Below are 17,176 nucleotides of genomic sequence, written 5' to 3' on the forward strand. Positions count from 1 at the left end.
GGTTTATGATTTTCTGTTGTTTTGAATCAACAACAGATTAATTCAGAGATTAATTTGTAGATTAATTTGGAGAGAAATGACGACTTCACAGTATGAATTCATCCAGTTCATGAACATGATCTGTAACTTATTTAGGTCTTACTATTTTCCTCTCAGTAACACTTTCAAATTTTTAGTGTAGAGACCTAGTGTGTCAGTTTTCATTAGTTGGTTTCTGGATATGGCAGTTGTTAATGCTCTGCGAGTTATATCCTTTTATTTCAGCTGTTATTATTTGTTGCTGATATATTGAAACATACTTTCACAGTATTGTCGTAATACACCATTAACTGGTAATGATGTTAAGGCCATAGACTAAACATCCAAATGTTCATGTGACAGACGTAGATATAGATCCTTTTGAACTATCTCCATGCTCAGAGATTCCATCTGTGAACTGCTTCATTTTTCTTCTTTCCTTTATGCACCATAAATATTTAAAGTATATATTATATATATAATTGCACTGGTCAGGAGCACAGTGTGGTAGAGAAATGGCAAAGGTGAACGCACATCTTTTTCTCAGCCTCTGTCCCCGGAGGAAATCTTTCAGTAATTCAACATGGTGAATGACAAGTGCTCTTAGTCTTTTTTAGCTATTTTCCCGAAGGCTAACCTTTTATATTTAACTATTAATTTATGAAGCTATTAATTAAATATTTAATTAATATTTAACTTTATCAAATGCCATCTTTGGAATTTACCAGTGATCTTGTAAGTTTCTTCTTTTTCTGTTTCTGTGGTTGGTTGCCAGCCTCGAAGCGTCCCTGGTTCACATGCCCCTGCGTGGGCCCGTCTCATGGTCCTGTCCTGAGGGTGCAGCTCCCACCACCTCACTAAGCATCCCGCCTCCCTCCTTCCTCCCTTCCTCCCGGCCGGCCGGCAGGGTGACCACCTAAGGCTGTGCAGGCAGCACTCTGCATACGGCACCTGGGGCTCCAGACGGACGGAAATACCGGCCTGCTCCACCCCTGAGACCCACCTCCTTGGGCCTGGCGGGGGGCGCCCGCGTGAAGCAGGGCACCTTTAGACGCCGTTGACCGTGACTTGCACACACCAGGAGGCCACCTCTAGTTTGTCCAGAGGTGTTTGTCTGACCTTCCTTTCTTCATCTGCTGAGAAGGCCTTTACCTGCGGACGTCCCCTCCTGGTCCGCGCTTGCTGACAACCCAGTTTGCTTTGCCGGGCGGCGGGGGAGGGAAGCCCGCGGGCCCCAGCCCGCCGGGACCCAGTGTGTGGGCCCCACTGGGTACTTCTGATAAAGTTTGTTTCCGTGTATTGATGAGAACTCTGATACACGTTTTGCTGATTTTCAGCATTTCCTGCTCCAGACCAATAAATCTTCAAACGGTTACTATCTGAATCTTCCGAAAGGGGTGGTTATCATTCAAAGAGCTTTGGTAAAAGTAGGAACTAAAGCCTTTCTAAAGGTAGAAAAGTTGATTTGAACAAAATACTAATATTTTCAAGCTTTTAAAGAAAACCCTAATTTTCTTTTAAAAACATGTTTATTTAAATCCTGTAAAAGCTGTTCAGAAACAGTTACTCAGGATTCACACTTACTGTGTGTTCAATTAATGAAGCCGTGGCCAGATGGATGCCGCCGTGCGGTCCCCACAGGGTCCGTCCGGGTGCGTGTTCTGGGGGTTGTGCCGAGCGAGCCGTGGTCCTGCCACTGCACCCGCGCCCCCTGCGCTCACACCCTCTGCCTGTGTCTCCGCTTTGCCCCCCAGGCCAGAACTGGCATTGCCTTGCTGCACCGCGAGGCGTCTGGAAGCACCTGTGACGTCCGCCTGAAGCTGACAAAGGAGGTCCTCACGATCCAGAAACGAGACGTGGTCTGTGTCGGTGGGAGCAGTCACGGCACACACGTAAGTGCCCTGCGGCGCCGGGCTCCGCGTAGACGCGCTGGGGAGGCCCACTCGGGGAGGCCGCTTACGGCCTCAGGACTGTTTGCTCCCGTTATTTAAACATCCCCAGCCACAAAACAAGACCAGGTCTCTGTCTCCCTGCCTTCCGTAATTTCCTCGTTGGTGTGTTTTCCGGGAGGAGCTCTCCCCACACACCACGGTGTGCCATGGGACACACTGTGTTGGAAGTGAAGACGGAACGTGAGAGTACCGTACTTGCCGAGGGCTTCCTCACATCTGAAACCACGAGCAGCGGCAGACAGAGCGGGCACTCGCCCGCGTCAGGTGTCAGCTCTGTCCCCGTCTCTGGGACGTGAACAGGCGCTTCCACGCTAAAGCTCCGTCCTTCTTTTGGCTTCAGTCACAGTGAACTTTCCTGAAGGGTAAGAAACGTACTGAGCAGATACAGTTAAATATCGAGTAAAGATTAGGAAAAATAATTTTGGCCAGTGTTACTTCAGTTTAGGTCAAACAGGACGACTGTAAGTGATAGAGGAAATATGCATTGTAGTATATGAAGTATACTCTATTAAAACCATAGTCGGTTTCCTATTTTCCTTCTTGTGAGCTCAAATAATTGCAGGTATAAATATAAATAAATAAATAAATATATATATATATTTCTACAGAATCAACATTTCACTGCTCTGTCCTTCGAATATCCCTACCCAGGACCTACAAAAACTGATATTCAAGAAATCATGTCGCTGAAAATAAGTTGTTTGTAGTGTGTTTTTGAAAATATCCCCGAAGCGTTCCCATTCCCCGGTTCACGGCTGGGTCTCGTAGAGCTTGGGCCCTGGAGACCCCTTACTCCATGATTTTCTGGGTCCTCATGACCTTCACCTTGGAAACAAAGTGAACAGGGCACTTGCTCCCCATCTGTAATCCCCAAATCGGTGTTTCCTCGGTAGGTGCAGGTCCTTGCAGAGTGTGACGTCTTTCCTGGGCGGGCCCGATGTGGCCCCCCTCGCCCCCACAGAAGCAATGCCGGCCTCATGTGCATGTCTTACACACGCGCAGCCCCTCCCACATGCGTGGAGAACAGAAGTGCTCCTGTATTCCACTTGAACCCCCCCCATGTTGCCCCAGACCCATGTCTGCCCCTCTTGTGCCCTTTTTGGGTCTTTGGTCCCGTTCTGGACACTCCCTGTGGGTCCAGGACGGGTGAAGTCACCACAACGGAGGGCAGAGGACAGGGGCTGCCTTTCCTGCTGCTATTCCCTGGGGCCCCCAGCAGGGTCGGAGGTCGAGGGTCACTAACCCCTCGTTCGACCTACTGTCCCCCCACTTGTTCTGAATACCCAGCAGCGGTGGGTTTGGGGAGAGCAGCGTCAGAGAAGAGTTTGTAACTGTTTTAAAAAATTATCCTTCTTCACAGTGAGTCCATAACCTGTAGAGAATCCCACGCAGCTTATAGCAAAAAACATTCGATGTTTCTATGCTAAATTGTCCAGGAAAAGTAAATTACGTTGTTTTATTCATAATGTCAGATTCTCTACCGAAGGTTAAGTTCTCCCTCCTAGGAGTGTGTGTTCACAGCTGCAGAGTTGTGTTTATAATTTCCAGTGATTCCTGGATGCCCGCAAACCGCCCTGCTCCGAGGAGAGCCGCGGGGCACGCGGACTTGTGTTCCGCATCGGCCAGGCCCCTTCCAGCGATCTCTGCCGGAACACGCGTCCCTGGGTTGGATGGTTTCGGAGGCAATTTGGAGAGGGTTTTGTTTGCAGGAAGACACGATCCACTCCTGAGATCAGAACCTGAACCGGAACCCTGAATTCTGCAGTTGATAAGAATAACACCATCTCGCCGTGAGAATTCATCATGTGTTGGAAGAACAGGAAGAACTCTTTCTAACAAAGGTCACAATGGTTTTTAGAGTTGGAGTCAGAGCACCTCTGGGGAGTCTCGGAGTGGCAGCTCCCCGCATTATAGTGTTGAGTGTGTCCAAGGCACCTGCACTGGGAACCTGGCTGAGCATGACTGTTTTCCACTTAAAATTATTCTGAAGGGCAGGTGTGGAAGGTCTGATCCATCCACAGTGGATCAACAGAAGGAATGAGGGAGCCTCATGCCTCGCCGAAACTGGAGTCTCCGTGTGGGTCCTGGGAGATGAAAATTGTCAGATTTGGTGCAACACATATTTACTGGGTACACAATATAGATATTAAATTCTAGCAGACATTGATTAGCTTATCAGTCGGACCCCAAGATTGGATGCTAAACCTACTGTGAACAGTCATTGCTGATGTGCATGATTCTGCCCCCGGTGCCAGGACATTTCTGAGTGTGTTCTATACCCTAATTCACCAAAAACACACGGCGTGGTTACGCAGCAGGTGCACCTTGACCCCCACATCACAGGCGACAGGGTTAGGGCACGGGGTCACGCCAGTCACACGGCCCGAGCCCGAGAGCGCCCGCCCTGCTCGCCAGGCCCGACATCACGGTCCGTGCTCGCGTCAACGTCCGTGAGCTTTGTGATTCGGCACTGGCCCCGGGGATTCGCCCGGCGGGAGCTCGGTTCTCTGGGGACGGAAGGCAGAGTCTGCGCGAACTCCATTCCTCCAGCCGCATCCACTTCTCAGGCTGCCCGTTCCAGAGGACACCGCTGGGCAGGGAATTTGAACCTGCTGAAAAATAACTCAAGTGTCAGTTAAGGACAGGTGTTCTTCTCGTCACAAAAGAGAGAAGGCAAAACTAAATTTAGTGGATTTTTAAAATCTGCCAGGGCAGCACCAGAGTTTCAAATCCACAAACTCCTATTTCATTTATATTTCTATCCATAGCAACAGGGCATTTTGAATGTTGAAAATCTGAGGATTTTCTAATTATCTTCTAAAGAAAGTGTGTGCATTGTTGGGGGAAAGAACTAGCTTTTTCTCATGTTTCAGAGTTTTTGTTTAGATTGTTTTATTTTTATAATCCTCACTGCACATGTGACACATTACATTTTCCTTAATTGTGAGTTTATGCTTGTGGTTTGAATGAATGTGGCGGGAAGATGCACACAAAGACAACATTGTAATAAATCTGTGTTGTATTCACTACTTTTAGTGACAGTGAATGTACCTGAGAGGGTTCCGTGTCCTCGTTTTACTGTTTCGGACACGAAGGTTCAGGAGTGTCTGAGCTCAGCTCCCAGTTAGTGGCAGAGGTCAGGCAGGATCTCAGCCGCTCCTCTGCTCGCATGGGGCCCAGGGGAGGCTCCTGGGAGCGCCGCAGGGGGAGCATGAGAGGCAGGGGGATGAGCCAGCGGAATGTCCGCCGCAGAGGAGGAGGACTGCCAACTTGGCGTGAACGGGGAGCTGGCGTCTGCCCGCACACGGCCTGGTTTGGTGCCTGCCTGACACCTTGGGAGACAGTCTAGGGGCTGGGCGGGCACGGGAGCCCCGACTCTCTCCCCTGCTCTGCACAAGCACTGGGAAGCCACATCTTCACGAGCGGACTGGGAGACCCGTGCAGACGTTGACCTAAAACGGCCAGGTTTGCAGCGTGGGTGTTTACCATGCCTCCAGACATGAGAGGTTATGGGAGTGCGACGGGGGAGAAGAGGACCCAGCAGACCTGCAAGCAGGGAACGTCTTGAAATAAAGATGAGAACCATGCACGGAACCAGAATCTCTGTGTGTCGGACAAACAACACATTAGACACGAAAGTCACAGTCCGGGAAGCGTCTGAAGAATCCCATGTGAGCACAGACGAGAGACCCCGGGGTGGTGGGTGCTGAGCGCAGGTGAAGGGGGGACCCCTGGAATGAGCAGGCGCCGCCGCCGCGTGAGGCAGAACAGCCGATTTCACCCGGTGGATGAAAGGCGTCCGGCTCTGGCTGCAGGAGCCTAGCAGATTCTGGGCGGAGAGGGCGAACTTGCAGTCTCTCCTCGCTTTGCTGTCAGGTGCTCGCTCTCCCCTCTCCCCTCTGCATGCGTTGGGGCGGCTTCGCTCTTGTCTTCCTCATGGGCAGGTTTTGTCTGGCGAGGGTCACAGATCTATATACCGACTGGGGATCTAGATTAGGTCCGGGACATTTTGGCTCCATATTCTAGGCTCCTCGTGTGCTGGCTTTTCAGCTTTTCCCCTATAAGTATGTTAGGTCATGGCCCACACTCTGACGTTCCGGGTATTTGTAGGTTGGCTTTGCCACCCTGTAGACTTCACATCCAAGACCATGCCTGTTTTCACTTTCCCGCACGTATGTTTATACATACCAGAAGATGCGTTTTGGAATATTTATTTCCTGGGTCCTGGGTGTCACTTATCTTGGTAGAAAGGACAAAGAGTTGATCAGTTTTGAGCACAAAACCCCTTCCCTAGAAACGGATCTGTGAAACCCTGTGAGGGGGCCACAGAGCGGCACCGATGGTCAGCTCAGCTTACAATGCCTTCCAGAAAAATCGTCAGTCCCCCCCTTTTTTGCTGAAAAAAAGGCTTAAAGTTTTTAAAAAGTCAAAAGTTTTAGAAAAAGCGATAAGGAACATGTAAATTAAGATGCGGAAGAACATCTAGTAATAGAGTGATTGGCGGTTGCCCGGCCGTTCCTTCAGCAATTCCTACAGATCGTTCAGGTATATCAGAACGAATGAACTTAATAAAATCATTTTCAAAAATTAGGCTCATTTCTTACGTAACAAGTACTGTGAGGACTATCAACAAACTGATACTTTAGTTTGGAGTAAAGAATTAAACTTGTATTAAACTTCCCGAGACAGATGAATTTGTCGTCTCGCCTGCCGGGGTGCTGGCCCCACTGATAAATTCTGTGTTCAGCGCACACGACTCCATTGTTGTTGTTTGTGATAAAATAAACATTATTACCACCTTTATCCACCTAAGTTTATATCCTTTCTCTAGTTCCTTTTTGCATCCTATTCTTTGCTCCATAAATCAGGAGTCGGTAAATGTCAAAACATAGTTTGGGATTAAAGGATAAAACAGAATATTTTCTTTAGGACCTTATCTCTTATGTTTTTGAAAAACACAGCTGGATTGGGTTGGAAATGAGTTTATTGAATAGTTACTTTAGATTCCAAACTTCATTCTCCAGAAGTCTCATTATACATTTGATTGAATTCATAATTCATCCCTCCAGTAAGTGAGAGCAGCCCCCAGACACCGAAGAGAAGCATATTTATGGGGCAGGTGCGTCTCGCCGGAGGCGGTCCCTCTGCTCGGGAAAACGGACTCCGCAGAGTGTGCTCGGTGAAGAACGACAGGCTGGTTGAATTAGAAAATGCCTTGTGATGACATTAGCATCTGCATATGTTAGCAGAACCGCTTTGGAAACTTCTCCCAGGACTTTAAGTTAATGTGTCCATCTCTCACTTGGTTGTGAGGTCCTGAGACATCGGGACCCGAAGGAGGGGCCTGAGCCAGGCCACCCTGTGGACGGTTTCATCACCATGAACCGATTTTTACAAATCTTGTTTTGAAAAACAAAATTCTTAAATACGACAACACCACAATCATTCTAGAGCCCTAGTAGTTACATGCTCTTCATTTGTGAGAACACAGACTGGCTGAACTTTCCTCCCAACGGTGAAATGCGAGATTCCTCCACGCTCCTTGAGGGAGTTGGAAGATCGGGAAGAAGAACATTTCACCCAGAGACTTGCCATCCGGAGGTTTCTGTGAAATTTGGTGGTTTCCCGTAATTCCCTCGGCTGGCTCGTCTTTGTGGGCCCAGCTGCCCACACAGGACAGGTCAGGTGCTCTCTCCCTGACAGCATCCTCCCGCTGTGCCCTCCACGGCCTTACTCTGAGCGCACAGAGAGGGCTCTGGGGTCCCCCTCGTCCTGCTCCTATGGGGACAGCAGCCCTGTGTATGGGGCCCAGCCTGTGACCCCCTCTAACCTCAATTACCTCTAGATGCGGTCCCATGGGGATGGGACTTCGACATAGGGATTTGGGGGGACACAGTTCAGTCCACGGTGACATCCTATGGTAGGACACATAACCCTCATTTTCCAGATGCAGAAATTCAGTTTTGCAGAGGGTTATGTGACTGAGACACATTTGCTCGGAAAGGGAATTTTGACAGATTGCATCGAGCAAATATTTGAATAAATACTACTCTGGCTTAATAACAGATAATTCTGTTCTGTTAACCAGATGTTAAAGAAGTTGATGACATAATGTTTTCATCTTTCACCTGTTGGGAATTTGGGAATCTTAGTCCAGAGTTTTGGTGTGCGTTAACCCATTTTGCCACAGGTGATCCATTTTCTGATGTTTTCTTTGAATGATCCTCTTGAGATCTATGTGTGAATAAAACGACAGATTTATAATGTCATGTGACAAAGTCTGTCAAAACAGAAACACTCTTGTTTCTTTTCTCTGATGTATATTTGCTTGCTCTCAGTGAGGTTCAAATGCTTCTGTTAATGGGCAAAGTTGAAAACCATTGTTGAATATTTTGACAAATTCCCTATAGTAGAGATTTTTGATTAGTGTAATACTGGATGACCCAATTTTCCAGTCTTCTCTTGCCCAGAGTATTTCCTGGGAAAGCCTGAGACACATTCCTGTGTCACCCCAAACACAGTAGAAACTCGGCACTTATGAAATGAGTGAGAGCGTGAATAAATGATATCCCTCTGCTTTGTTCACTTGTTCACGCTCCCCGAGACGCTGGATGACTCGGGAGTCTGCTCTGGGAGTTTGTGGAGGGAAGCTCCCCACACGCAGGAGCATCTCTGTCTTCCCGCCACGGGATTTAAATCACCTCTGCTCCTGCTGCCCTTTGTGTGGAGTCGGGGGACAGGTTGCTGGTGTTTCAGTACTTGGAAAGGACCCAGTAGGAGCCCCATGAGTGTGTCCCGGGTGTGCACTGGGCCCGCTCCTCACCGTCACTCGGGTGCGCCCGGAGACGAGGAGAAAACGAGCCATCGCCGTGAGGTCACGTCCTGGAACTGTGATTGCATAAACTGTCAACAGCTGAGAATGTTACAGCCACAGGGAAGCTCAAAATATAAAATTTTCTATTAAAGTGTTACCTAATGGATGCCTATCTGAGCACTTTAAAGGAGCTGTATTTGTTCCAATTTTTGGTTTCTTTACTTTGAGCTTATGGTGAATTCATTCCCAAGAACAGAGTCACACCTGAGTCACACCTGAGACGCGCTGCAGACCCGGCGTCCTCCTCGGCCAGACAGTTCCCACTGGCTCGCTGCTGGCGGCAGGCAGGCCTCGCGCTCGTGCGGAAGCCCTCGGGGCCCTGCTGACCTCGGCTTGTCCCTGGTCGCCCTGCTCTGCAAGCACACTCTTGGCCACCGTTCAGGCCGAAAGTGTCTGCGCCGTCACTTAGAAAGCAGATAGCGCAAGTCATTCTTGATGTTCCCATGGAATCCTTCTGAGGCACGAACATGCTTGACCCTCCGCTTCCTCCGCCCCTGGGCCCGTTTCTCACCCTCAGCCGCAGATCTGGTGCATCTGGTTAAGGATTGGTCACTTTAAACCAAGCAGAATGCGCACTGCTGATTTACTGGAGTGAGAGGTTTGGGGGCGTTGTTGGTTACGGGCGTTGCTCGACTTCCAGCTTTTCATCACCACCGGCCCCGTGGTCAGAGGACAGGGTGATGCCCAGCACGCATGGGTCAACACTGACTACTTAAAAATGGGCCTAAAAGTGGTTGGTCTGGGCAAGAGGCACGGTGGGAGGGAGCCAGGCTGGGGGTTGGCGGGAAGAGCAGGTTTTGAAGGCGGGTTGAGTATGGGTTGCAGCTTCTCTGGTCCCTCCCTGGGAGAGTGTGGGCCATTTCTCAGGGGCCTGCGGTCCTCTGACATGGAACGGGAAGGCAGGGCCAACGTGCCGGGATTGCCCGCGGATTTTAAATACGGCTGCAGTAGGGCCTGGTTTGTCGTTTGTTTGCCTGTTTTTTTAATCAAGGTCTTTGTTCCTCTAGGTAATACCACAGACTGAGGATGTGAAATGGTGTCTTGCTGAATTTAAGCAGTGTCCCCTTTGCAAATGTATTTTAAACAGTTACTTAAGTTTAAATTATGAATTTATATCTGCATTTTGCATTCACTCTCTGATCATGCATTTTAACCTCAACTTGCTTTGTTTTCTAAAATTTTTTAAAGCACAGAACTGTTACGCTTCGCAGAGAGCCCGTTGGTGGCTTGGGCCTGAGTATAAAGGTATGAATGCATTCTTCTGTGTGACGTTCTTTCTGTGTGTGGGTCTGCGCTGAGCCTGACCCCTCTCTCTGCCTGTCTTCCAGGGAGGTGCCGAGCACAGGGTCCCTGTCGTCATATCGAGGATATTCAGAGGCCACGCAGGTAACACGGCCAGGACGTCCCGAGTACGCCTTGCGGCAGTTTGTAAGATAACACGTGTTTGAAAATGATGGAGATCAGTTGCTGTTCATTTACTTCATCGTTTAGCTGACATTTTATTTTTGCCTCATCTCTCCTCCCCTCGACACGACTGTGCCTATTTCATTTCCGCTGACACTGCAAGCCCTTAAGAGAGGTACCGATTCCCTGTGTGGCCGATGGGAGCAGTGCTCTGGGGACACATGCCGAGGCTGGGACGCTGGGTGTTTGCAGCGGGGTGACAGCAGAGGAGACCTGCCCCCACTGCTGGCCGTCAGCGGTGCTCCTGGAGGTCTGCGGTGAAAATCGCATCCCACCCTCCAGGAGCGGCTCGGCGGGGAGGCCGGAATGGCTGGACCGCTGGGCCTCGGGAGGGATGATCGGACCACAGCTGCCACTGACTGAGGTCACTGTGTGCAGAAGCGGAAAGGGGACGTGGGACTTCTGGTCACCTCCAGTGTTGGGGGGCTGTTGTTCATAAGCTGGGAGATCTTTCTAATAAGATCACTTTAATGGATGGCACAGACCAGCTCGGCTTCTTACTGGGACCTCTACCCTGCCTGTAGGAGCCTGGTCCCTGCAGCTCAGGGACCACGTCCCCTGCCTGGTGTGGGAGCCAGGGGGGCACGCGGCCGGTGTGTGCAGGGGGACTGACTCCTGTCCCCAAGCTAGGATTGGACAGGACGTGGGAAGGGGCCATTTCAGGTCCCTGACCCTGAAAACAGGGGTAAGGGATGTGGTGACCCACCGTGGACTGGCAGCCCACACGTTAGAATCGTTCCTGTGTGGGTGAAGAGTGGAGAATAAGCTCATGCTTTTACTCAGCACACTCATACGGTTCACCCCGTCCGCCCAACCACAGCCTGATGTCAGAGCACACGGCAGCCCAGCGATTGCGGGAGAGGTGGTGCAGGCCTGGGCCCCCACACTGTGTGCTCTGGAGGTGTGCGTGCACAGGGCGGCGGTGACGGTCAGTGGCTGGAGTTCTGTTTACGAGGAATGTGAATTTCCACACACCAACTTTGACTCATTGGTGCAAAGAAAGATTTTAATCACCACATTTGCATCTGCAGAAACACTCATTTTCACCAAAAGGACATTGTGGAATTGGCTCAACAATACACATTTTTCCCCTTGTTGAGCAAAGTTGCAAACCAGCCTTTGAAGTTTGCGGCAGATGGGATCCTGTTTACTCAAGAGACCGAGGCCAATGAGCCTGTGAAGACACCAGCCCCGTCCTTGCCGGGAAGCGGGGCCTCCAAGGAGACCAGGTTACGAGGCGAAGCCAGAGCACGATACTCCTGAGTCTGCTTTTCCTGGTGACACAAAAGAGTTTCAGTTTTGTAAGAAAATACGGTTTTATTAGAACTATGTACGGCAGGACGGAGCTGCACTGGTCTCTGCATCAGATGGTCGTTCTCGTTGACATTTTTAAAGCATCTCCGGGGCGCCTGTGTGGCTCAGTCATTAAGCGTCTGCCTTCGGCTCAGGTCATGGTCCCAGGGTCCTGGGATCGAGCCCCGCGTCCGGCTCCCTGCTCCGCGGGAAGCCTGCTTCTCCCTCTCCCACTCCCCCTGCTTGTGTTCTCTCTCTCGCTATGTCTCTCTCTGACAAATAAATAAAAAATCTTTAAAAAAAAAAAAAGCATCTCCAAACAGACCTTCCACGGCACTGAAGTGTTTCTGTTGTGCACCACCCGGAGCACCACTGTGGGGCTGAGGCTTTGCAGAGCACACTTCTCCAGTGCCTTTAAAGTGAGAATTGGCCAGGTGCAAAGAAATCAGTTCGTTCCTGAATGAGGGCATCTGGTTACTTCTGCGCCCTGGGGCCCAGCTGCTTGGCTGGCTGGTAATTGAAGGAAGGTGGCTCAGAGGTATTTGTTTCTGTAATCTTGTGAACATTCACAGTTATTTTGCATTAGTGAAGTTTCTGACTTATGGATATGAATGTAAGTGTCAGAAAAGAACAACGACAAGGAAGTAAGATTAACCAGCAGATAAAAAGCAGAAAGGGATTTCATGCTTAATTTGGAGAGAAGACCTCCTACATCTGTGGAGGGATGAACAGGTCACCGTGGGCCACGTGTGGACAGCTCCAGTGAGAAACCAAGCTGCAGTTTTAAGAAAGACGCCAAGTCACCCGAATGCATCTCATCCGCTGTGAGCTGGGGGCTCCCCGGGGGACCTGGGACCCAGTGGATTCCCAGACTTCTTACCAGTCCTGGAGCCAGAACACGCTGAGGTCTCCCTCTTGAGCCGAGATTTCCGCCTGCGCTGGTGGGAGTTTCACGAGGGACGCAAGCCCGGCTGGTCTCAGAATGGAGCTGTCCTGTCTTCTCAGGCTGCCTCTGTCTCCAGCGTCGGTGGCCTGCGAGCTGAGAGCCAGGGCCCTGTCCCCACCCCGTGGCCACCTATCCCTCTGCTCCGTCGGCCCCCCCAGCTCAGGCCACTCTTGGACGCGATGGCTGGTGTCCCCCACCCTGCTGCTGCCAGGGTCTGCCTGCCATCCAGAACCCTCGCTTCCCTTTTCCACCGACTGCATGTTCTACACCCTAAGCACTTGGAGAGTCAGCATAAACTGCTCAGTGACCTGGGAGCTTGAGAGACCGGGGCTTGGCCTGGTGTGGTTCACCTCTTCCGAGTACGGCTCAGGGCGGGTGTCTCGCGGGCAGGGCGGCTCTGGCTGCCGTGAATCCACGCAGAGCTGCCGTTGCATCTGGTGCCTGGTGCAAGCGGTGTGGGGCCTCCGTGTGCCGGAGCCCCGGGGACGCAGCGTGGCCGCCATCACACGTCATCGAAGACTGGTACCCAGTCCAGCAACTTGACGAGTCAGGATTTGCTGTGGAGACCGGAGACTCCGGGTGAGCAGTGGCAAGTGGGGATACTGCCTGTCCCCAGGGAGATGGCCAGCACCCTCCGTAGCTTGGACACCCTCCCTGTTGGGGGCAGGTGTCATTGTCCCCAGAAGAAAGGCCTAGATGTTGAGGGATTCTCTGCAGCTTCAGTCTCTTACCGTGGGAACCTGACGTCTACCTCGCTTTGTGTTCAGGAACCAGGGGGCTATAAACTGGAAGGTCAGAGGGGAAATTGGGTTGTCCACTCATTCATCTGCGAATTTGTGCAACCACATTCAACAGATAACCTCTTTAGAAGAGGTTCTGTTCTGGGCATTCAGTGGTGAGCCTGCCGTTACAGAGAATTGGAGAAGGTGGTGACCACCACTGTTTATGAGACTAAACCGTGTGGTGGTGGTTGTGAGGGGGATCGTGTGACATGGTCAGGGGAAGTCGGCCCTCGGCGGGAGCATTCTGCACATGGACAAGAGGACGCACAGCAGCTCAGGGCAGGGAGAAGCCCGTGGCCAGGCTTTCAGGGCTCCGAAGCCCCTGCAAGGAGCCTGGGTTGTGTCTGTGAGTGAGAGCGTGGTTTGAGGACTTCCCAAATGCGGGGTGGTAAGATCTGTTTTCCATTAACGAGCAATCACCTGGCTGCTGTAGGAAGTGGCCGTGCTAGCGGCTCGGGGATGTGGACACCGGCCACCAGACTCTCCTGTGCTTTGAAGGGGACCCCGGGCGCGGTTTTACTGAGACTCCACAGGACTCCTGCTGGAGTCCCTGTATCTTTAGCTTCAGCTGCATCCAGTGGCATTTGGTAAAATGACACAGTGGATATTGGGGGTCAGGTGAATGCTGGAAATGAGGGCGGGGGTGGGGATCCGTGCAGTGGCAGGTGCAGGCATACTGGGCCCAGTTACCTGTGTGAGGCTCAGGGGAATAAACAGGAGAAGCACCTGAATTAATGGGTGATGTCCTAAGGACGCAATGTCCACGGAGAACAGGAGCAGCTGACCCCCTGGGCTGTGAAAGGAGTGGGGGTCTAGCGGGGTGCAGAGGCACAGAGGGAGGCCGTGGGCTGGGCTGGCCTCTGCACCTCTGATTCTTCCGCAACAGTTTTTCCACCTCCAGCGAGCATCTGAAGTCCCTCCGGGGCCTGCACGCAGGACACAGCCAGAGCTTCTGCCGGCACACTTCAGGCACTGTCCCTCGCCAGCTCCGTGGGGAGCCCGCGGGCCGACCCCGTGCACCTGGCCCGAGCCAGGCTGAGGCACACGCCTCCAGTCAGGTACCCATACCTAATGTGATACAAACTTAAGCTAATGCTTTCTGTGCCCAGCCATGAACCCTAGGACCTTTCAGGACCCTGTTGGATAGGGACTCTCGTGGCCACCGTCCCTGTACAATGAGAACACCGAGGCACAGATACACGGCCGGCAAACAGCCAAGCCGGCCCGTCTCTGAGGTCCTCGGTGGGTATTGCCCTGATAAATTAGCATCATGAAAATCCGGATTCAGGTCCAGGTAGGGATGTGTTTGGCTGTGAAGTAACCTAAATGTACAGCAGCCTAAAGGAATGCGGGTCTGTTGTTCTCACTCAACAAGAAGTCAGCTGTCCAGGCCCCAGCTTCTTCCCGTCCTTCTGCAGAGTCATCCTTAGCAACTAGGCCTTCTCCTCGAGTTACCTGTTTCACGTTTGCAAAATAGCACTTGCGGTTTAAGATGCAGGGCAGAAGAGAAATGGGGGAGGCCACCCCTAGGAAGGGCCATCTTTTCTTTCAAGAAGAAGGCCTTCAAGCATCTTTTCCACCTCAGTAACTGGAACTGGACCCCAAATCCACCCCCAGAAAGGCCGAGGGAATGAGCATGCCCCGTGTTGTTGGGACAGCTCTTTCCAGCTTGGGTTTAGGGCAGGGCAGGACCTCCTTTCACTAGGAGGAGACCCACCCTCTGCTGAAACAGTACGAGGAGATGCACCTGTCATGGGAGAGGTGGCTTGGGGGGGGGCCTGGGCAAGCATGGGGGGCCCTCACTTGCATTTTGTCAGCAACTGTGCCTTCAGCAGCTTCATTTCCTTGGAGACAAAGGATCTCGTGTGTCCATTAGCTCTGCTTTTCAAAACTTCGACTAATCCTTATTTTGGGGCACACCATTGGATGCTTTTTCTTAATACTTATGACCAGTTCTTCACATTGTGATGACAAAGTCCCTACTTGGTCCTTACCTTTCTAGCTGTATCCCACTTTCTCGTGCTGCTTCTCTTTCGTTCTTCTGTTAATTAAGCTCACGACTGGCTTCCCAACCTGTGTGCTTGCTTCTGTGCCAAGCGTGTAATCGGCACCTGCTGGGGAGCCCTTTCTTGCTGGTGCACAAGGTCTGGGAGCCAGGGACACGAGGACGTGGTGACAAGTAGAGAAGCAGGTATGGCAGCTGTCGGAACATTTAATGTAGTGAGCTAGAAAACACTTCCTTTTACAGGCTCCAAGTTCACACTGAAATTTTTCCTAATTTACTGTATTCTATGCATAAATTTCCTAAAATATGTGGTTTTAACTATATGACTTTTTACTCCATTTGTTAATAATTAATGAGCCATAAGTGGTTACCAACTAGAAAAAAAATCTTAGAAATAATGTAGTAAAATTATCTTTACTAAAATTAGAAAACTCCAGCATTTCATACCAGTCCACCCTCTGGATAGTGGCGACTAGTCAGTGAGCACTTATTCCTCAAGTCTCTTGTTTATTTCAGTGTCTCCCAAATGTGCATCTGAGATGATGCTGCATTTACCTTGTGAAGAAATGTCTAAAATGTATACAGGAAATGCCTATATACTTATGGGCTTTTTTTTTTTTAATGATAATACGAAGGAATATGGGGTCAAATGAAATAGTGAAGAACTTAGACCCAGGACACCTAGGGTCCAGTGCCACCTTTCTGCCAATCTGCGTATGGTTCCCCTCTGTCTGGTACCTCCGCCCTTCTCTTACAACTTTCTCTATCTCCTAAATACATCCTGGATGCCTGTTTCCTTTCCAGTCCCCCGGACACAGAGACGGGATGCACAGGACCTTTGCTTGGAGGAGAACTGTAGACCAGTCCCTGAATGCATGCATGCAAGTTGCCGTGTTTGTGTGAGTGTATGTGCATGTGCACATGTGGATGCCTAGGTCGGAGCCTGTTCTATGTATCATGTGTACACTGTATGTGTGATCATGGACAGAATATGTACATAACCAACAAGAGATTAAGCTTCATAGTTGAAGGTTAATTACCTCTTAAGGTGTGTAGAGCAGATGTGCTGTTGCCAGTAAGCAGGATAAGCTGCGCTCAGGTCTGTCTGAGGATGTAATTAAATTTCACGATCCTGGGGCTTTGTGGCTGGTGGACTTTGGATGGCCTTTCAGAAGAGCCGGCCCTGGAGCCTTGAAGCGTATTCCCGAGGAGCTCACTTGTCCTGGTTGGGCTTCACTGTCCTTGCTGTGAAGTCATCAGTGTGGAGATCTTGCCTGGCTCTGGAAGTCAAGCTTCTCTCAGCGGGCACGCTGAGATTCCACACGACAGCGGGAGGCTGGACCAGCTGAGTCCTTGGGTGACCACCGAGGCCATGGGGGGCATCACAGCCCCCCCGGGCGGGTGCTGTGACTGGGCCTTCACTCCCTCTTCTCTTCAGGAGGGTGCCACAGCTCTGGGGAGCTGCACTCTGACCGGCGGCCTCTGCCCCCACAATGCTGACGGTCAGGGCCCCTCACTGGTTTCTCAGAATCCAGGGGTGCACAGAGCTTTTTCCTGGCATCCCCACCTCGTGCAGCTCAAGCGGATCCTGTTGATTCTGCCAGTGAGGAGAGTGGTATTTAGTGAGTGGGGAAGTCTTTCTAGGTCTTGGCAACACCTGGGAGGCGAGAGGGGCCCCACAGAACTTGCTCAGTGCATGTGGCATTCCCCTCACAGACTAGTGGAGAGGTGCGCCATGCCGTGTTGTGTGCCTTGAGCCCAGCCAGCCCGCTGTTTGGGATGAGATCGGTCTCAGACGTGCGCTCCCTGCTTCCGCCAGGTGTTGAGTGTACCTGCCCAGGC

The 17,176-nt window shown here is 51.1% G+C and overlaps 1 protein-coding gene across 6 annotated transcripts in view; it reads left to right on the forward strand.

Moving 5' to 3' along the window:
* Positions 1 to 17,176, forward strand: part of SNTG2 (syntrophin gamma 2) — a 218,882-nt gene that overhangs the window by 47,481 nt on the left and 154,225 nt on the right. For 5 of the 6 annotated variants that reach the window (XM_078055883.1, XM_078055885.1, XM_078055884.1 and 2 more), the window contains 3 exons: positions 1,773 to 1,910; positions 10,033 to 10,089; positions 10,173 to 10,230. In XM_078055883.1, coding sequence (XP_077912009.1) covers positions 1,773 to 1,910; positions 10,033 to 10,089; positions 10,173 to 10,230 — 253 coding nt within the window. Of the gene's footprint in view, positions 1 to 1,772; positions 1,911 to 10,032; positions 10,090 to 10,172; positions 10,231 to 17,176 lie in introns of those variants that run through there. The other variant, XM_078055887.1, reaches the window with a different exon arrangement.

Source organism: Halichoerus grypus, chromosome 10 (assembly GCF_964656455.1).
Source record: "Halichoerus grypus chromosome 10, mHalGry1.hap1.1, whole genome shotgun sequence".
In the NCBI taxonomy this organism is placed as follows: domain Eukaryota; kingdom Metazoa; phylum Chordata; class Mammalia; order Carnivora; family Phocidae; genus Halichoerus; species Halichoerus grypus.